General features: G+C 41.7%; 1 protein-coding gene across 1 annotated transcript in view; it reads right to left on the reverse strand.

The window, feature by feature from the left end:
- Window positions 1–554: 554 nt before the first annotated feature.
- Window positions 555–24,265, reverse strand: part of LOC142495252 (lamin-B1-like) — a 36,730-nt gene continuing 13,019 nt past the window's right edge. The window contains exons 2-11 of the mRNA XM_075600473.1: window positions 16,365–16,521; window positions 15,291–15,416; window positions 13,282–13,452; window positions 12,826–12,951; window positions 11,882–12,102; window positions 10,835–11,060; window positions 10,558–10,662; window positions 10,200–10,319; window positions 9,764–9,871; window positions 555–1,178 (exon numbers count right to left, since the gene is read on the reverse strand). Coding sequence (XP_075456588.1) covers window positions 1,146–1,178; window positions 9,764–9,871; window positions 10,200–10,319; window positions 10,558–10,662; window positions 10,835–11,060; window positions 11,882–12,102; window positions 12,826–12,951; window positions 13,282–13,452; window positions 15,291–15,416; window positions 16,365–16,521 — 1,393 coding nt within the window. The 3' untranslated portion in view covers window positions 555–1,145. The remainder of the gene's footprint in view (window positions 1,179–9,763; window positions 9,872–10,199; window positions 10,320–10,557; window positions 10,663–10,834; window positions 11,061–11,881; window positions 12,103–12,825; window positions 12,952–13,281; window positions 13,453–15,290; window positions 15,417–16,364; window positions 16,522–24,265) is intronic.

The raw sequence follows: 24,265 nt of genomic DNA on the forward strand, positions 1-24,265 counted from the left end.
TTCTGCAGGCACAGGTCCCTGCCCCGTAGAGCTTACAATCTATGATTTTGGTGCCTGAGGCACAGGGAGATAAAGTGACTTGCCCAAGGTCACAAGGAGCCGACACAGGGAATTGAATCAGGCTCCCCTGTAGCAATCTCAGTGTCAGTCAGTGTCTTTTACTCACTGAGCCACTCCTTCATTAAGTCAATTGTGTAATGTTATGGGAAGCAGTGTAAAGGGAGCAGCATAAACTGCAACGATGAACCCATCAGCACCAGTTCACATGGAGTAGAGCTTCAGTTTTATTCTGTTGACAAGGGTACGGCAAAAAAAAATTTGGGGTGACATTTTATGTGCATAGCAAGTTAGGCCCTTCAATTTCAGGTCTAATGTCATGCAAGCACTAAAAGAAACATGGGACAAACTACTACTCAAGCGGCAAGCTAAACAGGACTGTGCGCAAAGTCAGGTCCTGTCCTTCACTCTGCTGTACAACAGCGCATTTGTTTTTTGTTTTTAAAAAAACAACAATTTCATTCAAAATACTCAACAACCGCAAACAAAGCAGTATACACACTCCATTAAAAACATTTTATTTCTGTCATTTTACGTAGGTAAACAATGGTTTCATTATCTTTAAAAAAAAAAAAAAACTACAATAATCACCCAACACACAAACCTAAAATGTTCAATAAAACAGCTGCATTTTTTTCTCAATTCAAATAACTCCTTAACAGTTTTATAGAAAAAAATTCAAATTTTGATTTCTTGGTAGTAGAAAAAAAATAAAAGTGAGTCAGTACAAAAGTTGGAAGCATCGACATTCCATATTGCTCATATGGAACAGCACCGTTGTATAGTTGTATACAACCGACAGGTGGCAAACAAAAAGCAGTGTGGCTTTAACCACATTGAGTGACATGTCACTTCCAGGATCAGTCCTCAAGAGCCAGACAGTGCACAAACTAGTCGTCAATTCACATTTTGCAAGTTACAGGTGGTTGCTAGTACAAAATGTCCTTGCGTTTTTTTTTATTTTTAATATAAAAGAAATTAAGGCAGTCAATATTGACATGTTAAAAGTGTACCCCGATAGAAAAATAATGTTGTGCTTCCAGAAGGCTCAGATCTGTAGGCCACGATCAGCTGAAGGGATGATGATTCTACATGATTGCACAGTTTCTATTCTCTGCTCCCTGTAAAAAACAAACAAAAAAAAATAAAGAGTGATCGTTTTCCTTCAACACTGCATAGCTTTTATGGTGAAAACATGGTTGGTTCCCTCTGGTAGAGGGCAAGTAGCCATGTCGCTGGTGCTAGCCTTTGAAGTAGAGGACCAGTGGGAGATGTGTAGAGGAGTAAAATGTGTCAATGGAAGCCACAAGTTATTAGCGGGTCTAACAAAATTAAATTTGCAGATTGATATTTGCAGGCAGTTTAGACATTTGAAACTTGAGCAAATGTTACTGAAACCACCATAGTTTTCCCTTTGTGTGAATTTTGATAGATTTTCCCCAGAAGTTCCAGACCCTAAAATAGGGGGTGTGGGGGCTAAAGAGGGAGAAGGAGCCTTAATTTAGTCCTAAGTGAATATATATTGCACCGGCGCTCAATGATATTTGAGATACCTGGGCGATTCAGCTGCCTTCCTTTAGAGCTATATTCAGGGGCGTTGCATAAAGATATTTATCTTATATAATGTACTCCTCACAATCCATCAACTTTTAAGCGCAATATCAGGTGGAGCTTTGTGAACTCCGCTTATTTTCATGGGAGGATAACTATTTAGTCACTTGCAGGGCTCGACACAAACCTGGTCACATGCGGAGGTACATGGATGATGTCCTTTTAATTTGGAAGGGAGGGTCAGAGAGCCTGAATGACTCAATCTAATGAATGAAAATAGTTTAAACTTCAGATTTACCTCCAAAATGAGCAATATTGAAATAGATTTTTTGGATATCATAATATATGTGACCAAAACTTTTCTAAATGGTAGACAACAATTTTATATTATAATCAAGTTGTCACCATCCCAAATGAGTTGAAACCATTCCATTTGGGCAATATAGAAGGATAAAAAGAAATCCTGCAACAGTCAGAAATCCCAACAATGGGGTTCTTAGAACGAGACGAGACTACAAGAGAACAAAATGAGATGAAGCCATGAACAAAATAGCCCTGGGTAGACAGGCATTTTTGAAAGCAGGTAAAGCAAAACAGTCAAGTGCCAAAATAGGAGGTATAGCTTTTATTAATTACACCATACAATGTAGAAGCCAGCAGTATAAGGAGGATTCTGAACAAACACTGGCATGTATTGAAAAATGATCCAATTTAAAAAAAAATTACATATGAAACAAACCAATTTTTCAAAAAGACCCCAAATCAAATAAACTAGCAACAAGTGCTCTAAAGATGGATAAAATAAAAAAACAACTGATTAGATGTGCCCAAAAGGTTGATTGCAGAACATGCAAATTCAGTTTTAAAAACAAATTATTTAAAGTCAAACGCAACAGGGAAAGAATTCAAAGTGGCAACAAAAATGGAAGAACTGACCATGATGCCTGTGTTGGCCCATGTGGACACTAATATACAAGAAAAACCGCATGCCTTTGAGAATAAGTAACATCAGGAGGAAAAAAATAAAGAAAAATAGATGACCATGTGTCAAAGCATTTTGCCGTCTGCCATGAGTCGGAACCCTACGGGACTTGAATACATGGGGATAGAGAATGTTTTGCCTCATTGGAGGCGATCGGCACACTGAACGACACCTTCTGGATTTACCAATTGGGTACACATTCCAGCAGGGCTTCATGTAGACTTTGAAATTAGGGCTTTTCTTGTGATATAGCATTTATTTTTTCCTCAAAATTTGAGGATTTTTAAACATGCGTTTCATGGCGCTGTTAGTGAGGAGCAGGTAGGTAGCTGGGTGACAGAAGGGGAAGTAGGGGCAATAGGGAGAGGCAGGTAGTTTGTGAGCCGACACATCCCAATAGATTTGCCATGTTGAGTGAAGATATTGGGAATCTCGGGGCAGAAATGGCAAGGCTGGGGGAGACTAATTCCTCTAGCAGCCAGGGGAATAGTTCCTCCAGCACAGTGGGGACTCAGGATGCTCAGATACAAGGAAAGATTGTGGTGGTAGGGGACTCCATTATTAGGAAGGTAGATAGGGCAATCTGTTGCCGGGACTGCATGAACCGAACAGTTTGTTGTCTCCCGGGTGCGGCACATTGCGGATCGGGTAGACAGATTGTTGGGGGGACTGGGATTGACCCGGCGGTCTTGGTACACGTTGGCACCAATGACAAAGTTAGAGAAAGATGGGGGGGGGGGGGGGGGTGTCTTAAAAATGATTACAGGGATCTAGGCCAAAAGCTTAAGGCAAGGACCTCAAAGGTAGTATTTTCTGAAATACTACCAGTGCCATGTGCTACCGCAGGGAGACAGTCAGAGATCAGGGAGGTTAATGCATGGCTAAGAAAGTGGTGCAGGAAGGAGGGGTTTGGGTTTTTACAGCACTGGGACTCCTTTTCTGAGAGGTGCCATCTATATTCTAAGGACGGATTGCACCTCAATGAAGAGAGATCTTCTGTGCTTGGGGGAGGAGAATGCTAAAAAGGTTGGAGAAGATTTTAAACTAGGATGGAGGGGGGAGGGTAATGAAACAGATAATGAACTAAATGGAATAGAGGATACAAGGTGGTATGGGGCAAATGCGAGTTTGACCAGCAGTGAGACACCCATAGTAAATACAGATAATACTAGAAAACTTCTAAAGACTAAACCAAGTGGGCGCAGAAAGGAAGGAGCAGATAAGATAATAGTACAGGCTGAAAAAAACCTGAAATGCATGCTTGCTAATGCAAGAAGCCTGACAGATAAAATGGGGGAGCTTGAATTAATAGCTGCAAGGGAGCAGTATGATATCATAGGCATTACTGAAACATGGTGGGATCATGACTGGACAGTTAATTTAGAGGGCTATTCTCTTTTTCGGAAGGATCGAGCAAATAGAAGGGGAGGTGGAGTATGTTTATATGTTAAACCGGATCTAAAACCTATTATAAGGGACGATGTCTATGAAGGGAATGATGAAAATGTAGAGACTTTGTGGATAGAAATTAGCAGTGAAGGTAAAAGTATAAAGAAAATGTTTGTGGGAATATGCTATAAACCACCAAATATCTGTGAGATTGAGGAAGCTAAAATACTTTTGCAAATGGAGAAGGCATCAAAACTGGGTCATGTTTGCATAATGGGGGATTTTAATTATCCAGAAATAGACTGGGGCAATGAGATTAGCGTTACAACAAAAAGAAACAGGTTTTTGAGGGTGCTTAAAGACAATTATATGACCCAAATTATTGAGGAACCAACCAGGAGAGGGGCAGTTCTGGATTTGGTCATAACAATGTAGAAGTAATAACAAATATTCAAGTCCTGGAACATTTGGGTAACAGTGATCATAACATGGTCTCACTTGAAATAAATTATAAAAAAAACAAACAGATTTCTTGGGTTCAACAAAGACCGTAAACTTTAGAAAGGCAGATTTTAATAAACTGAGGTCTAATCTAGTAGTAATACAATGGGATGATGTTTTTGCAGGGAAAAATGTAGAAGATAAATGGGCAGTCTTTAAAACATTGTTAGAAAAACACACTTATCAGTGTATACCCTTGGGTAATAAGTATAAAAGAAATCAGTCAAAACCAATGTGGCTAAATAAACAGGTAGGGGAGGAAATGGACAAGAAGAGGAAGGCGTTTAGATTCTTTAAGTCAGAAGGGACAGAGACATCGTATCAGAATAAGGAATGTAACAAAAATTGCAAAAGGGCAATCAAATTAGCAAAAATGGATAATGAAAAAAGGATTGCAATAGAAAGTAAGGTCAGCCCTAAAAAGTTCTTCAAGTACCTTAACAAAAAAATGAGAAAAGAAAATATAGGACCCTTTCAGTGTGAGATGGGTAGGCAGATTATTGGAGATAAGGAAAAAGCTGAGGTATTAAACAAATTCTTTGTCTCTGTGTTTACCAGGGAAGAATCAAGTTCAATAGTAGTGCCGCAGGAGGAAGCCACAACCTCCATATTAATGAACAATTGGTTAACTGAGGAAGAAGTTCATAAGCGACTTGAAAAAATTTAAGTAAATAAGGCACCTGGCCCTGATGGCATACATCCAAGAGTTCTCAAGGAGTTACGCTCAGTAATAGCAAAACCATTATATTTAATATTCAAGGACTTCATTTCCACAGGCTCAGTACCACAAGATTGGCGTAAAGCAGATGTGGTGCCTATATTTAAAAAGTGAGCTAGGTCACAACCGGGAAATTACAGACCTGTAAGTCTGACTTCAATAGTAGGGAAACTACATGAAGGTTTAATACGGGATAATATTCAGGAATACCTAATGGAAAACAAAATTATTAGTAATAGTCAGCATGGATTTATGAAGGATAGATCTTGCCAAAATAACCTTATTTGTTTCTTTGAGGAGGTAAGTAGGAATTTAGACCAGGGTAATGCAGTTGATGTGGTCTACTAAGATTTTGCAAAGGCATTTGATACGGTTTCACACAAGAGGTTGGTGTACAAAATAAAGAAAATTGGACTCAGTAATAATATATGCACCTGGATTGAAAACTGGTTAAAGGACAGACAACAGAGGGTTGTCATAAATGGAACTTTTTCAGGTTGGGCTAAAGTCGTGAGTGGAGTACCTCAAGGATCGGTACTGGGAACCCTGCTTTTTAACTTGTTTATTAATGACCTTGAGGTTGGGATCGAGAGCAAAGTCTCCATCTTTGCTGATGATACTAAATTGTGTAAGGTAATAGAATCAGAGCAGGATGTAATTTCTCTTCAGAAGGACTTGGAGAGACTGGAAACGTGGGCAGGTAAATGGCAGATGAAGTTTAACAGATAAATGTAAGGTTATGCATTTGGGATACAAGAATAAAAAGGCGACTTACAAATTAAATGGAGATATATTGGGGAAATCCTTGATGAAGGATTTAGGAGTGCTTGTAGACAGCAGGCATAGCAATAGTGCCCAAAGTCATGCAGTAGCTGCAAAAGCAAACAAGATCTTATCTTGCATCAAACAGGCAATGGATGGAAGGGAAGTAAACATAATTATGCCCCTTTACAAAAGCACTAGTAAGACCACACCTTGAATATAGAGTACAATTTTGGGCACCAATCCTAAGAAAATACATTATGGAACTCGAGAGAGTGCAGAGAAGAGCCACCAAATTAATAAAGGGGATGGACATTCTAACTTATGAGGAGAGGCTAGCTAAATTAGATTTATTTACATTAGAAAAGAGGCGTCTAAGAGGGGATATGATAACTATATACAAATATATTCGGGACAGTACAAAAAGCTTTCAAAAAGAACTGTTCATCCCACAGGCAGTAAAAAGGACTCAGGGTCATCCCTTAAGGTTGGAGGAAAGGAAATTTCACCAGCATTACCCATGGAGACTGATGGCAGATACAATAGATTTGTTTAAAAAAAAAAAAGTTGGACATCTTTTTAGATGGGAAAGGTACACAGGGATATACCAAATAAGTATACAAGGGTAGGATGTTGATCCAGGAATTAATCCGATTGCCAATTCTTGGAGTCAAGAAGGAATTTATTTATCCCCTTATGAGATATTATTGGATGATATGATACTGGGGTTTTGTGTTTGCCTTCCTCTGGATCAATAAGTATAGATATAGGATAAAGTATCTGTCTAAATTTAGCATATGTTGAACGCATGTCTTTTTTCAACCTCATCTAATATGCAACTATGTAACTAGATTTTAAAATTGTTGGGATGGAATGTGGCAATTATCTTCTTCCACATTGTTAGATTGTTTTTTTTTTTTTACATTTCTGGATTTGCCTGGATTTTATTATTTGATGCCTACTTTCTTATTTATCCTTCCCCTTGTTTCTGTTTTATCATGATGTTATTAAGAATCCTGGTTTGAGAAATTGAGAATTTGAGTGAAGCTGGGCATATGAGAGACATTTGTTCAGATCGCCTAGTGTTCATTCACAAATAATTTTAGGATATTTTTTTGTAACCATGTGTAATCCTAGTATATTGGGTTTTAACACTGTAGTGCACACATTGCATTTCTTTCCTATATTAGACAGAGTTATGGTAAAATATACTGTTACTAGATTTTTCTTGCTCTAAGAATAGTATATAAAATATGATGCTGATCCAAAGAAATGTTGTGATGCATCTGAAATGTTCACTTTCTGGACAACTGAGGTTTGCACAGATGATTGGTATACATTTGAACTATTATATATTTATATAAAAATGTTTATACCCTTATCAAGTCCAGCTATATAAAACAATAGCAACCTCATAATTATAGAAATGAGTTGCAGTTTTTGCATTAAACCTATCAATTTCAAGATAGAATGTTATGTCAAGAATTGAGATCTGGATCTGATATCTTGAGGGGCTGTGATTAAACAAAGCTGGGAAATTAATGCGCACACTTGTGTCAATAGGAATCTCTGACCAAAGAGATAGAAATACAGGGCATAGAAGAAAAGTTTTAAAGGATGAGGCTCAAACACTGACAAAGCCATAAAGCTGTGAAAACGCAGAGAGTGGTTCATCCAAATCCAAGAAGGGAGAGACTCATCTGCACCAGGGAGTGAGACATCTGGGACCCGTACCCAGAAGTTGGAAGCTTGACCACCAGATGCCAGCATCCACGCGAGAGGAAAGCCTCCGATCCCATGGAGTTCACCGTGCGCTCATTTTAAAGATCTAAACTGAACGCTTACAGTATGCAAGGTGTTTTTTTTTTACGGATAGAAGAGATACTTTTACGGTCTGCACTAGTGTTATTTATTTCCCTACAAAAAGATACAAGATGCAGCCTTTTGGTCGGCCACTGTCCTCATGAAATTCGCTATGGACACAGTATTTATGCCTGTGTGCTTGCAGAGTGCCAGTAGAGAGACTAATGGCCAATCAGAATTAACACAGCAGGCATCCCTGCATCTGAATGTGACGCCCGCTGTGTGAATCCTACCGGGCTGTGCCAGTGTGGAAGAGACGTGCAGCAAGACAGAATTGGTCCCTTTCCCTGCGCGCCTCTAACAGGCGATCGGGCGGCTTTTATTTTATCAACACATTATTGAAGGGGGTCTCCAGAGCTGAACCACATTAATTCAGCCTCAGGGACCCCCTGCTTCCTGAGTTACAGGCCCCGGTATGGGGGTGCTGGAATCTCCGCCATGTTCAAATCTCCCAGTTGGAGATTTAAACAATGCAGAGATACTGACACCCCATACCGGGGCCTGTAACTCAGGAAGCAGGGGGTCTCCGAGGCTGAAAATAATGTGGTTCAGCTTTGGAGACCCACTGCTTCAATAATGTGTTAAAATAAAAAGCAGGTTTCCCGGGTGGGGGGGTGGGTGTTAACCCCTTAATTACCATAGCGGTTAATAACCGCTACGGTGATTACGGGGTTGCGGGTCAGTAGTTCATTTTTATTTCACGTCTGTGTCCAGTGAAGACTAGGACTGATTTCCTCCTGGAAGGGGCAAGTACAGCTTCTATTTACTATATGCTGGCTGGGTAATGTTTTATTTTTAAACTGGCAAAAGCGCTATTAACCAGATCTGGATAATACGGATTTTGCCCATTAATGTACGTGTTTGGGTGGGTAGTATGCAGCCATCGGGGTTCTTTGCGCCCATTGAGGGCATAGGTAACCACACTGGCAATCATTGGGTGTATTTGTATTTTGTTTATTGGGAGTAAGAGAAAGGGGTAGTTGCCCTGGGGTGGGTGGTTAGACCTCTCAGGGAAGGGGGGTAGCGGGGTTACTACCGTCAAGGTAATGAAGGGGTTTAAACTCCTCCCGCAACCTTCCTGGTAGGCCTAAACGCCCACCCTGGGGCAACTACCCCCTTCACCCCCCCCCCCCTCTATCCCCAATAAACCAGGTACTTTGTTTAACCCCTTCATTACCTTAGCGGCTAGCTGCTAAGGCAATGAAGCCGCTTTTATTTTAATAACAGTATTGAAGCAGGTCTCCCGAGTTGAACCACATAAATTTCAGCTCCGGGGACCCCCTGCTTTTTTGAGTTACAGGACCGGTCTCTCCCTGCATTGTTTAAAATGTCCCAGTCACGTGGGCCATGACGCGGGAGAATGTAAACTTGGTGGAGATACTAGCACTCCATACAGGGTATGAAGAAGGGGTCCCCAACTTAAATAAATGCTGTTGAGCTCTGGCGACCTCTTGCTTCAACATTTAAAATAAAAGCAGCGCGATCACCTGTTGGAGGCGTGCAGGGAGTGTGACCGATTTGGTCTGTTCTTACCGCAAGTCTCTTCCAGACTGATGCAGTTCGGTAGTATTCACACAGCGGGAGTCCCATTCAGAAGCAGGGACTCACTGTGTTAATCCTGATGGACCATTACCCCCGGCTATGTACTGTGCCGCGGATGGTCAACTCTGCACCAGTGCATGCTCTGCGGTAGCCGATACATACAAGATGCTGCATCTGTACCATACAATCCAGACCACCATGGACAAATGTGCCACTGTTTTGGATACGTCCGTTTCTTGGGGGAAAATGGGAGTTGGATTTATTACTCCAATCACATTCCCTTGTGTTGTAGGCATATTACATTAGACTATTTTGCCTCCTATAGTAAAGTATACAGGCAGCATAAGACAAGACTATAGTATTGAATGGATTCATGCTCTATAAAAAAAAGCCACTACCTGCTGATGGTTAAATTCTTCCTCAGCTGCTTCCACTCCCTCTTCTTCCTCCAGTTCCTCCTCTTCAGTTAAAGTGGTTGTATAGACTGTTGTTCTCTGAGCTACTTCCTAAGATACAAAGAGAAAAAATAAAAAAAGTGTACCTTTCCACCCCGATCATGAAGTCTTCCGGTTTGTGAAACGTCCAATAGTCCAAATAATTCTTAAAGCCCATCTTTCTACAATTATAGAAATTTCTAAAAGTGACATGCCACCTACTGGCCTTACAAACAAAAAGCAGCAAGTGATTTACAAACCAAGATATTACGCAAGGTCTTTAAATGTGACCAGAAATTTCAAAACCAGGTGCTGCATTATAAGTGGAAAGCGGCCCTTAAATACAACTGCATCTGTGCATACACCTCCATATTTTGGTGTAAAGAATGGTGGACCATACCTCTCTTTGCGGATTTTTAATGATGACCTTCACATCTTCACCAGTGCCCCAAGAGTTCTGGTTCTTCCATATGAGGTCAGATGGGGGACTTGCAGGGACTCCAGCATTTGCAGCCCAGATCTGTTTTGGTTTGAAGATAATAAAAAATAAATACAATTTCAAATACACATACCATCACTAGGAAAGAATATGGAATTAACCTGGTCAAATATTCTAAGGGTCAAATCCATTTCAACCCAACCAAACATTGTAATCTAAACCAGCAACCAGCTGCCAGTTTGTTACACTAGATTTACATTTCAAGCAGACAATGCATTGCGACCAAGAGAAATGCTTGTTAAAAGCAATATGCACTTACTGTAACAGTCTGGCCGGCTTTGAGTACATATTTTGAGGTAAACTTGTAATTCACAGATGTTTCTCCAATCGTTCTGGTCATTTCCCAACCTCCCATGGGTTGATCCTGTGAATAAAACATTAGATCAGGTCAATAAAGAATGGAAAATGAAACCACACCAAAAGTGTTAATTCTCCCCCCCGGCCAAAACGATCACCTAAAATAGCAAATACTTCCTGTCAACAGTACACAGTGGTGGTAGAAATCCAGAGAAACCTGTCCACGCAACAAGACTTACCTGCTCAGAATTGTTCTTAAGTCTGATAAATTTGCCATCCACATCCAGCTCATCGATGCACACGTTCCCAGTGGCAGAGGCAGCGTGAGCGATGCTTACGCTGCTGCTGGCCTCCGATTCCTCCACATCAACCCGCTTTCTCTTCCCTTTAGTGGTGCGGACACTGCGGCTTGAAGACGCCCGAGACACGGTTACACGGGAAGATGGGCTAGGAGATAGCTGCAGCCTGAAGACATTTTAGGAATACAATATGAATAAAAAGTCCTTGCATATTAGTTTCATTAAAAAGAGATTGCATAATTAATGTAAAATTCTTCAGACAATGTCTATTACAATTTAAACCATGCTACTTGCAACACATTCACTGGTTAATTATAGTAAGCTTGTATTTATTTCAAGTACAGACATTAGTATTTCTTTAGCTGTGAACCTGCTGGCTCCAGCATATATTAATGCGGCACTTTATTTCGATAGCTTAGAAGTGGCAATAAAATCTTAATATTCCTCATACATCAGTTGAATTAGATTTTTGTTTATTTGGTCCCAGACTAGATTTATTCAGAGTACTACACTAATCTTTTAAAAGTAGCCCTATACTTTTGTATTTCATTATTTTGTCAATGTTCTAGCATTTCTGGGGTCCCTTTTGTATGTATATCAACACATGGGTGGGAAGCAGGGGGTCTTTGGAAGAACCACGTTAATTTCCACTCCGTGTGACCTTCTAGTTCCCGAAATACTTAGCAAGGTGCCCGCCAGTAACTCCTGGTTTAAATCCTCTGCGTCACAGGTGCCAGTAGGAAGTCTTGGCTAATCTCACGGCTTTCTATTGGCCTGTGTGACGTGGGAGCTTCAAATCTCCATTTTGATTTCCCTGAGAGAAACCAGGAGCCCCTTCTTTAGTAAACTCCGGAGCCAGGATGTTCCCAGCGCTAACATGCAGCAGAGACCCTCGCTTCCCCCTGTGGTAAAAAGGGAGGAGGAATTTTGTAGGGAAAACTGCTTTAATATACAACTGGTTCACAGGCCAAGCTCACTGCAGCTTACCTTTCTTCTTCACCTTCCAGCAGCTTCCTATATGCCATAATTTCCATATCCAGTGCCAGCTTGACATCCAGAAGTTGCTCATAGTCCGTGAGCTGCTGCTGCATCTGATCTCTTATTTCAGCCATTTCCCGCTCCCTGTCTGCCAGCATCCTACGACAATTATCCTTTTCTTTAGCCAGCATTTCCTCCAGCTCTTGCATCCGATCGTGCCATGCTCGGGACTGCCAGGAACATTAGGACATTGTGTTATCTAAGCAACTTTAAATCACCAGTTTGAACACCCACCACCATCAACGTCAACACAAGCAGCACCTTGCCATACAGAGCAATTACAGGCAGCTCGACTCAAGAGTAAATTAATTGTAGTGCTAGGTAAAGAATAAGGCTCGGTCCCCAGTGGCTGCGGAAGCGTGCGTGGCGCACACAAGGTACGGCACAATGCGCTGACATTTTGCAAAGACCGATTTAGTCTTTGCTAGTGGCGACGTCACAGCGGCGATTCAGCCAATGAGGGCGAAACAGCCGGGTGACGTCATGGACGTGCCCCCGCAACCCCATGGCGCGCTGCCTGGAGTCCACCAGGTCACGCTGCTCAAGGGAACAAGCGTCGCAGACCAAGCTTTGTTATTGATTCTTGGAATATTTCAAGCAAATTGAAGCTGTGAAGTCTTGAGGGAGGTTGTCATTTTTTATTCTGCTGCCTTTGTGAGTCACGTTATAGAAAACCAGCAACCCAGGTCACACGTTCAGTCATCTCGGTAATTCATGCTCCGTGGGTAGATTACCAATAATCAATGCACTACCAATATTGCACATTTCAGTTTCAACATACATAAAACAAAGCCCAATAGAGGTTTTTCTATTGTACCCATGGAAGTCATTCCCTACAACACTGTAGGGTTTGAAAATAAATGAGCCCACTGTTTAAGTATATAATCATTTACCTCTTTATGCAGCTCCGAAAGCTGGAAGGTGAGGCCGTCGATGCGCAGGCGACCTTCCATGAGCTCCTCCCGGGTGCTGTTGGCAGCAGAGCTGTTCATTTCAGATGACATCTTTGCGTTTGCCAACTGAAAAAGGGAGGGTTGTGAGAAAGAAAAAAAAAAAACTGTAACGCACCTCAAAAATGAGGAAGAGCACCAACCCAGGACATTTTACTAACAGATGGTGTAACAACCGCACCGGAATTGAATACTTAATAGGGAAATGCAATCATACCTCAACTTTAGCAATTTTCCTAAAGGCTATGGGAAAACATGAAGACAGTTGTCTAAACTAGTAGTTCCCATTGTTTTGAGCCAGTGCTTTAAACCCAAAGTCTGTAAGAACATAGCAAATATTCCCCTGGGAGTTCAGACAAAATCAAAAACACTAATTAAAGGTGTGCTTCATAAACCAACCTTAGCATGGTAGGTCTGCTCAAGTTCTTCTTTGTACAATTTAACTTGTGCATCGTGCTGCTCCCTCAGGTCAATAAGTGCCTGGGCAAGTTTATATTCATAGTCCACTTGGCGACCAGAATCCACCTCCACCAAGCGGGTCTCCTGTCTTCTCCTAGTCTCCTTGCTTTCCTGTAGGGAACACCAACCATTCAGACCGCATAGAAATCAAGCACATTCAAAGCAACTTCTTAAATTCAACATGAAGCGCAACTGGGATGTCCTTATACAATATACCCAAGCATGCAAGAATGAATTGTGCTTTGAAAATACTGTTACAACCCGAAGGAAAAACAAGACCTTCTGTCAGATTATAACAAGGCTTACATGTAATAGGGTTGGGAGATTAACTCCCATAACACATTTATGGCAAAATGTTTGAAAGTCAAAAAAGATTTTTTTTGCAGCTATAAATACAATGTTATCAAAATAAATGCTCTTTAGATTTACTAGAACAAACGGCCCTGCCTTCCAACACATCCCATGTCTGCACGTCACATTCTCACCTATACTGCTCCATCACTCTCATCCCATTACACTTGGATATTACCTCAATTTAATACAGCAAGGCCCCAGTCGTGCGGCGGGTTCCGTTCTAAGGACGCGCCGCAATGCAAAATCGCCGGAAAGCGGAACCGGCGATTTTCGTTATGTGCGCATGCGCAGACCGGCAATGTGCCGTTCTACGCATGCGCAACATCGGCAAAAAAAAAAACCCATTCTGCGCATGCGCGACCCCGGACCGGCCCGTTCTGCGCATGCTCGACCCCGGACTGGCCCGTTCTGCGCATGCGCGACCCCAGACTAGCCCGTTCTGCGCATGCGCGACAGCAGACTAGCCCGTTCTGCGCATACGCAGAAATGGCGGCCTCCATCTCTATACGTCGGATCGCCAAAAAGCAGGGCCTTGCTGTACATTCTTAATTGTGTAAACAAACAAAAAAAGTCGTAATTTTGTAAATGAAATGTGTTCTTAAATGGAAGTATCTGGGTGCGAGGGGGGGGGGGAGAGAAGAGGGAGATGTTCGGGTGATGGAAGCAGTGTAGGCAAGTATGGATGATGTGTAGACATGGAGGGAGGGGGGGGGGCGGTGGTTAAGGGAAGACAGTGTCGAAACAAGTGCAGAGAGGATCTCATGCACTCGCACTGCCTAATGTTCCTCCTGCGTCAGTATGCATCCAGAAGCAAGAATGGGCGGGAGGCATGGAGGAGGGGTACATCAGAGCTGTGCTCACTGCACATCCACTGACCACAGGAGTCAGCACCCCGAAATACTGCGATAACGGGAATCTCCCATATAAAATCGACACAAAGGGAGATTAGGTTGTCGCAGTTAAAATATATTTATTGGTAATGTTCCATGTTAAATAGGTGGAAATTAAATAAGATACCAGAACACCAAATGTAAACTTACGGCGAAGTTTTATACTTTTAGATGTTCATTAAAAATACAGAAGTTGGAGCTACACATTCTAGGATTATCTAGTACAGGTCTGCACAATCTATAAAGTGAAACGGCCCAAACTGCTCAAAGGAAAGCAGATTTGGGCCACACTTTAAAATTACGCCCCCACCCTCACAACTCTTATCGGCGGCGGGGTGCGGCAATCTCCGTCTTCTCCCCTGAAAATTGTACTGTCTCTGCTGCAGGTCGTGGGGGGGGGGGGGGGGGAATTGCGTTGCGGTGGCATTTGACACCGCGCAGCCATTTTTTTCAGGACCTGCAGGGGCAAATGTTTAGAGGGGGGGGGGGGGGGAAGGGAGGAGAGAAGAATGGAGATCGCCGCACCAGCCGCCGCAAAGTGAGTCCGGGCGAGCCACATGTTGTGTAGGCCTGATCTAGTTCAACCCCTTCTAATGAAGGTAAACGTCAATTCAAAATCTATAGCCAGCTCATTGAAATTGTTAAAATACTTCTGACTAGGCAGGTTTTGGCTTCACACGGAGATAGGCGCGTCACAGAAATTACCTCCGCGTAGATGTTTTTACGGAATTCAAGCTCCTCACTGAGGCTCTGACAGCGATTTTCAAGATCTACCTTGCACAAGGTTTCTTCCCCACACTGTTTCCTCTCAAATGATAAAGAGGATTCAAGCTGAAAGACAGAAATATCCAATAACACACTACAAAGACAATAGACAACTTGGTTAACAAAATTCACTGTACCAAAACAAATTTTTAGGATTCCCTTGGGATGCATCTTTTCAAGTGTCACATCCGCTAGCTTGTACATTTCTAGGAGCACTTCTGCCCTCACACGAGCGCAGTTGAATTTTTTTTGACTGGAGCGATCTAGAATTAGTGATACGTTTATTTTGTTAGGCTAAAAAACTGGGCAATTGTGTATTGTCACTGATCCTCGCATATGGTGTGGGTGTTCAACAGTGTGGATCAATTAGGAAAGAGGGGTGAAGAGCACAGGCACTTCGGGTTTAAATTTCAGGTTACATGGTTTACAATTGTCAGAACACTTAAAGTGGATAAATGACAACAATGATCTAATGTTACTTTTTAAAGGCAAATCACATAGGTTTAAATCTGAAACTTATCACCATTCGCAACATTTGGTTTGGTGAACTACAAATTTAAATAAAAGGGAATGTTTATGTATTGCTTCTTCCCGTTTAGGCTTATGCGATAATTTTCTGCACCTTAAGAAAATTCAGAACTCTTAGCACTTGCCGCATACAGAATAAGGGGAAATAAATCCAGCAGTAAGCCTATTCTCTACCCATTGCCATTAGAGAAATACCCACATGTATTGCTACGAGACTGAAATTTTTTTAACCATGGGTTTTAGAAATGGGCAAGTTATACCAGGGAAGCAAAAAAATATTTGTATGCAATGTATTTAGCCAGAAAAGGGCTTCAGACGTATTTGACTTTAACAAAGTTGCAAAATGGCATTTTGTATTTTTGTGCTTCATGACACATACAAATGAATGCTGGATTTACAGTAACTGGATTAAGAGAGCATTTGTTAAAGTATCTTCCTATACAAGATCTCGGCTGCAAAGCAGTGACAAGGCTGTAACAGACCCACCTGTGCAATCTGAGCCTGCAAGTCCTCCACTTCTCCCTCCAGTGATTTCTGGTCACCCTGTGCTGTGGCCAGCGCAGCATTTTTGGAGTTGAGAAGACCTTCAATTTCTCGAAGCCTGGCTTGGGCTGCATTAAGATCAGATTCTCTTTTTACGTAGCTATTGAAGTAGAAAAAAATAAATAAAATTAAAAAAATAAATAAATAAAATCAGTGTGTACAGGCATACCCCGCATTAACGTACGCAATGGGACCGGAGCATGTATGTAAAGTGAAAATGTACTTAAAGTGAAGCACTACCTTTTTTCCACTTATCGATGCATGTACTGTACTGCAATCGTCATATGAGCAAAACTGATGTAAATAACGCATGTGTAACAGGCTCTATAGTCTCCCCGCCTGCGCACAGCTTCAGTACAGGCAGGGAGCCGGTATTGCTGTTCAGGACGTGCTGACAGGCGCATGCGTGAGCTGCCGTTTGCCTATTGGGCGATATGTACTTAATCGCGAGTGTACTTAAAGTGAGTGTCCTTAAACCGGGGTATGCTTGTATAAGGTTAAAAGAATAGAATGTGCATAAAAACAAAAATTCCTTGTGTAAAAAAGGCATGAAAGTTTAAGTTCTTACAATTTATTTAAAAATCTAAAACTTAATTTTCAGAATCTGTTAACTGACACAATTACCAAAAAATGGTTTCAAAGTAATGTTCCATGGGTTATAGCTTTATATATGTAGAAGGCATCATTATTCCCACAGATAAAACATCACAACTTCAGAATAAGTTTATTGCATTTGATAGCAGTGTTGATACAGAATGACATAAAAATAAAAGTCAGATCTGCTACATTGATACATGTATTAGATTGAGCTCCAGTCCATGATTTGGGTTATATTTAATAAATATTTTTTTTTTTAACAAAAACACACATTAGAAAAGTTTTCAAAAACAATTTCAAAGCTTATGGGGCTTGTGCATCCATAAAGTGATTTATTGGGTTAAATCAGAGCAAGCATGTACACATGTGTAGGCCTGTTCCCCTTTTCTACAAGCATTGTGCAAGCTCCATTGCTTTCCCCTACCACATCACAGGGAAATTATTATTTCATAATTTGTCAACCTGTTAAAAATAGTGACCAAGATAATGAATGCATCTCACTGAAGATCATTTTTCATGACAAGATGGACATTTTAAAGAATGGGATGGAGGTAACGGGAGTTTTTCCAAGTGAAAGTCACTTTAGTGTAGAGTAAAGGCTGTCAGAGTTGTTCATATTAGACAGCCAGACTCCAAAAACAGCAAGGACAAATTCATTGTGTTGGTGCAAGAATCAAATATTTATATATCTCCTTGAACTTTTTCTAGCACAGGAATGGAGAGGAGTATTTAGGATACACCCAGATTCTTCACATTCCTCTCAACCTGAACTCCAGATGTTCAATGACCCAAGTCTGTTCCAGCTACTCAAGCAATTGCTGCATTAAAGCACCATTAGAAACTTAAACAAACGGGAACTGCGAGGGTCCCCCAGAGCTTCTGGACCATTTACACGTAGAGGTGAAGTTTCCAGTATTGCTGCTTTTTATTTTTTAAATTGAAGTCTCATGGGAAGCTGCAGCTGACTGTTATATGCTGCACACCATAAGTAAATAATATTAAATGATACAAATACTGGTGCAGGGAAAACTTGTTAGTAATCTAGTGACTGCAGAGAGGAAAAAAAAAAAAAATAAAAAAAAAAAAACACCCAACACAAGTGAATCAGAGCACTACAGATTTCTTGTAAACAAATTTAGGCTACGCTTATAGTGCCGGCGAAAGCGACGTCAGGCTATGGTTGCTGGAAAAATCGTATTGAGATGACTGCCATCGATCACGACCAAGCCGTCACGTCGCGCTTACTACAAGCGCATGTGACGGCGGCACTACATTTGTTTTGACACGATATCGCGTTGCCGGCACAATAAGCGCAGCCTTATTGTGCCAAAGTTGCTGTGTTTCGGCCGATGCAACGGCCTCTCAAGTGTTAGTGGCACTGACACTTGAGGCCATTGCATCGGCCGAAATGTCACAACTTTGGCACAATAAATTGTTTTATAAGTAATCTGTAGTGTCCTGATTCACTCCTTTTTTCTAAGCTGCACCTGGCGACACTGCAGCTTCCTACGGCCACAGGGCTCATGATATTTGGTAGCCATTCTGTTTCCCCTGGAGCCAAGGTTCCCAACTTTAGTCCTCAAGAACCACTTCAGTTTTAAGGCTATACTCATTAGCACAGGTGGTCCAGTCATTGACTAAATCACCTGTGCTCAAGCGTGGTACACATAAAACCTGATCTGTTAGTGATCCTTGAGGACCAGAGTCGGGAACCTCTGCCCAAACTCAAAACCCTGTTTCAATGTTGGCAAAGATTGACAAGATCTCCCCGATAACCCACACTAAAATGGACAGCAGAGGACAGACGTCACAGGGGGACACCAACTAGAAGCAAGGCAAAAAAACAGTACTTTTTTTAAATTATGCCTACTAGGTGCTCAGCTCTATATGTAGGTTTGCAGGCACCATTAGTACCTGCTCAATAGAACTTACAATAGGAATTTGTTTTCAGATGCACAGGGAGATAGTGACTTGCTCAAGGTCACAAGGAGCCAAGACATGGATTTGATTAGACTGGTTCAAAGTTAAGCTATTTACTCACCAAGCGATCCAATGCATTAGAACAGGGGTGCGCAAAGTTTTGAACCTGTGCCCCCTTCCTGCTTACCTCCCAGCTCGCCCCCCTCCCCTACTGCTCTGCTTCAGCGTCAAATGACGTCGCTTTGCCATGGCAACGTGATGTATCCCCGTGGCGTTATTTGATGTGGTTACCATGGCGTCGCTGAAGATCAGGTAGGAGACGCTGCAGAGGCCATGTGCGGTCCCCCGGCATTTAAATGCCTTGGAGTGCAGAACCTCTGTAGCTGCCGCCCCCCTCCACCAACCCCCCCCCACTTTGTGCACCTCTGCAATAGGGAATGGGTCAAAGTCAAATTCAAGACATTTGTGCTGCCTTTGACAGTAGGGGGGGTAGGAGGGAAGGGGGAGAGAAAACCAGGCTCTCAAAGGTTAACCACATTTGGTTCCACAATCTGTAATAAGGGTTCAAGAGGAGGCAGCTCGAGCCCAGTACTGTGTAATGCATAAACTGTATTGTGCGACAAAGTATTATGTGTTTTTACCTTTTCAAGAGTGCCAGCAAGCACAGATTGCTGTAGTATGAGTTTCAAGTGAGGTTTTGCAGAGAAAGTGCTATCAGAATGTGCCTAGGTAGTCAGGGCCTAGAGTTGCTGGTTCCCCTAAAAATGTACCCAGGAATCAGATCTGATTCCTGGATACATGTAGACACATTTCCCGGCAATATCTCCACTTGAAAACGCTTTCGCGACTCACTAGGAGTTCCCTGCTTCAGCACATACCAGAAAAGGTAAAGGGGGCATAGGGATGTGGTGTCTCTGAAGCAGTCAAGGGGTCCCTAGGTTAATGGAGATACCAAGTAAATGCCCAGGTCACGGTCGGTATATGGGTTCTGAGGTGCTCCAACCATACATAAAGGTTCTTAGGCAGAGCTTAGTGCCGGCGACAGCGACCGATTAAGTCACCCATCGCCACTAGCGAAAGTTAAACTTTAGTTTTAAGCGACGTCACGAAGGGGGGCGGGCAGCGCTCCTATTGTCTCTTAACCAGTCACATGTGGCGACTGTAAAAACAAATTTACCCGGCTTCAAAATTGTCGCGACGTCACCCTTACTATAAGCGCTTGCGACGGAGTAAACGGATTTGTTTGAGCGACATCACATGGCACTAAGCACAGCCTTAGAATCCATACTAAGCCTATGCAATAGTGTTTGGGGAACATGGCTAGTGAAAAATAAAGTAAATTTTTTTATTCTATTTCCCATACCAGAAAGACTTAGTCTTTAAGGGTATATTTTATTAACAAGGTGTGTCAAGTACATGTATGCTTTGTGCACAGTAAAATGAGACACAGGGATGAAATGTATCCCTGTAGCTGAGGGAATCACCAGTTAGTGCCCAGGTGTCCCAGAACCTGTATTGGGTTTGTGGGTTCCCAAACCGAATATGGAGGTACCCCAACCTGAACTTCTAACTCACCCAGACAGTTTACATTATGCTCATAGTCTGTCTCCACCTACCTCATTGCATCAGATCTCTCCTGTGTTGCAACCCAACTCTGGTAGTCGGCATAGTATACAATTCCAACCACATCAGAATCCCAGAGTTGATACCAAAACTCCTTACTTGGCGTCTCTGCTGCCGACCTAATTGATGCTACTTTGGGCAGCGAACTTCCCAATGTCAGTTAGTCTTGACTTAAATGTACTGCAATATAATGTTATTGTCCTCCCTCACTGCATGGTGTAATATTTATGATTGGATGAGGCAAGTATTTTAGCTAAAAGTTATGGTAATTAAATGGGTATATTGAACAGCAGCAATATTAAGGCATTCAGATGGTGGCAAGTTTAGCACTAGGCCATCATTGACTTTTTGGTGCTTTATGCCAAGTGTTTCCACTTAAAGATGTGTGTGTAAGAAAAAGGGCCTATAACAATGTCCTGAAATTGCTCCAGTTAGCTGTTCTCATGGCAAGTAGTAGGGAAATTAACATAGTACAGTGGCAAGAAAGTTTGTGAACACCAATTACAGAAATGCCATAGTTTTTCCATGATAACCTTTTTGAATCAAAAACAGTCCTTTAAATATCCAATAGGGTTTATATTAACCAATTCCTCATCTCTAAACAAAACGTATGAATTAGACATTGAGTAATTAAGAATCAGGGCATGTGCAAAGGTGAAACCCTGGTTTTATCAGCTAAATTAAAGGGGATAATTAGAATCAGGTGTTTAAATAATTAGGTGGATCTTCAGGGGTGCATTTGGGAGGAGATAGGAGATATGAAACGTAGTGAGTTTGGTCTTCACCATACAGGCGTGTGGAAATGTGTCATGCCATGATTAAAAAAAATATGAGGTCATCAGAAAAGCACTTCTTGGTGCTCAGCCTAAAAGGGCTACAACCCCATTTAAAAGGAGTTGGGACTCCATCAATGGAGACAGTACAAGACCAGTCACTACCGAGGAGTCCTACCAAAATCTCCAAGAAGGAAAAAAAATAAAACTAGCAAATCATGCAGAAAGTCAAAGAACCCCAGGAGTAACATCCAAGAATCTGCAGGCCTCTCACCTTGGCTTATGCACTCAACAATCAGAAAAGACTAAACAAGAATGCTCTACATGGAAGTATAGCAAGGAGGAAATCACTGCTCTAAAAAGAACATTGCTGCCCGTCTGAGGCTTGCCAAGGAGCACATAGATGATCCACAAGACTTCTGGAACAATGTTCTCTGGACAGACGAGTCAAAAGGTAGAACTTTTAGGCCTCAGTGAGAAACGGTATGTTTGGCAAAAACCATGTTCGTATAGAAGAACCTCATCTCAACCGTCAAGCATTGTGGCGAGTGATTGTTTGGAGCTGCTCTGCTGCCTGAGGACCTGGACAGCTTGCCATCATTGACACATGAATTCTGCATTGTATCAGAAGATTCTAGAGGACAATGACGTCACCCGTCAGTGAACTGAAGCAGCAAGATAATTATACAAAACATTCAATAAGATCTATAAAAGAATGTCTGCAGAAAAAATACCACGTTTTAGAATGGCCTAATCAAAGCCTGAACCTAAACTCCATTGAAATATTGTGGCAGGACCTGAAGCGAGCTGTCCATGCAAGGAAGCCCTCAAATGTTACTGAGCTGAAGCAGTTCTGTAAGGAGGAATGGGCCAAAATGCCTCAAATTGATGAGACTGACAAGCAGTCACAGGAAAGGTTTAGTTGTAGTCATGGCTGCTGAAGGGGTTCTGAATCTAAAGGTTCACATACCTTCTCAGAAATGGATATTTAATGTTCAATCATTTGTGGATAAATCTTGAAGTATCAGGTTTGTGTGTAATTTGTTTGATCAGGGTTATCTATTAGGATTTTCACATATTTTAAACAAAATGTTGTTCAATCTTAATTTAGGGGGCTCACAAACTTGCCACTGTCACAAAACATGGCACCACACTATTGTCTGAAAGCATATACCGTATGGGGCACCACCACAATATGCACTAGTCACCGCTAGAAGGGCATGCAATACAGACTTCAATAAAGTCAAGCAAATAATCTCAAATTCATTTATATGCTGCAAGCAGGCTATGGATAGACGCCAGTATGTCACATGTGGTACCCCACTGACAGAATTGTGGGCGAGGACAAATAGAAAATGTTCCAGTCGCCGAAGGGAGGTGGGGGGGGGGGAAGGAGGAGTGTAATTTGTAATGTACATCAAGCAGATATTATAAAAACCTCTTACCTTTGTTTTACTGCAGACAAAGCTCAAAAAAGGCATCAGGCTGTTCCTGATATGAACATTTGGTTCTCAAAGCTCAATATATAGCCACAAAAATAATTACAATGATTACAACTACAGAGCAACCCACAGAAGTAAACAATGCACATTAAGCGAAGTCTACTTCTGTAGCTGAAAGGGGAAGCAGCAGCATAGAACAAGAGGGAATAGTGGCATGTTTAATAGGTTGAATGGCACCCATTTTGTGGGAAGTACCCCATTATAGTTCAGGTATCACCTAATACAACAAGCAGCATGTGGAACATCAGCATCACCATCAGATATAGCAAATAGGTGTTCAAACCTCAATTACATGAATCTTTTAGCTTTTGTTGATCTAGATAACTGACCAATGAGAAGGGGCAGGACTTCAGGTCCCACTGACAAGTCCAGACAGTAGCTGTATAGCAAAGCACCAACTTGGAAGGGGAAAAAAAATAAAAAAAAGAAGAAAATGAACCCTTGGCACACCAAAAACTGGTATATCCCCCTTATAAATGTTCCCAGTGCAACAAAGTACAGAAGGGGGAGCATTACACATCTGCACACAAAGGAAATGTTGCATTGATGGGTATTATAGGTGCAATTCTGACTTTATAGTCTACTTGATGAAATGCCTGTGTGACCTAGTAAAAGTGGCAGACATTAGAAAGAATAAAAACTAAAATTGATACGCAAGCATAAATTCACCATTAGGTGCAGCGTGGTTGAAGTACACGTCACACAGTGTCTGCAAACTAAACTACCAAGTAACTGAAAGTAGCTAAAGTACACAGGTGGTGACTGGGTTAAGCTAATCAAAAGGAAGGCTTACTGGATCCAGAAGTTGGATACAATGACAAAGTATAGTCATGTGTATTTAATGAAAAAATAAATAAAAGAAACCACCCCTTCCATGTCATATGTAACTCAGTCATGTTAGTGCTACAGTCCAGGAGGAGGTATCTGAAAAGGATATTATGGCCACAGGTTGCCCTCGATTTTACTGTGTAGATGTGTTGAATTACCTACATGATACCCCTTCGATTGGCATTCCTTTGTGCTCTATTATGGTATATTATAACAGTCATGCAATGCTCTCCATGCCACATACAATACCCTACTACAGTTCAGGATTCCCTATAGCAGACCATGTATAGATGTTATCATTAGGTTATTATCCTCAGGGCATTACTCACCACCCTGCGCAGTCTTCTGCCCAGCTGAGTTAAGACACTCATAATTGCACACTAGTTACACTGCAACCGCTTTACTTCGCCGATTCTTTACTTCCAGCAACGCATGGCAAACATTACCATCATTAATGTCTAATTGAAGCTCCTTTGTGACGCACTTTAGTTGACGCTAAATTACTTTTATTCTTGCCATCTCAGATTAGGAAATGACAATCTATACTACATTTCTAAGTTTGTTATTCCGTTTGTATGTCCGAAGCATCGAAATCTCAGAT

The sequence above is a fragment of the Ascaphus truei genome, chromosome 1, assembly GCF_040206685.1.
Source record: "Ascaphus truei isolate aAscTru1 chromosome 1, aAscTru1.hap1, whole genome shotgun sequence".
NCBI classification, from domain to species: domain Eukaryota; kingdom Metazoa; phylum Chordata; class Amphibia; order Anura; family Ascaphidae; genus Ascaphus; species Ascaphus truei.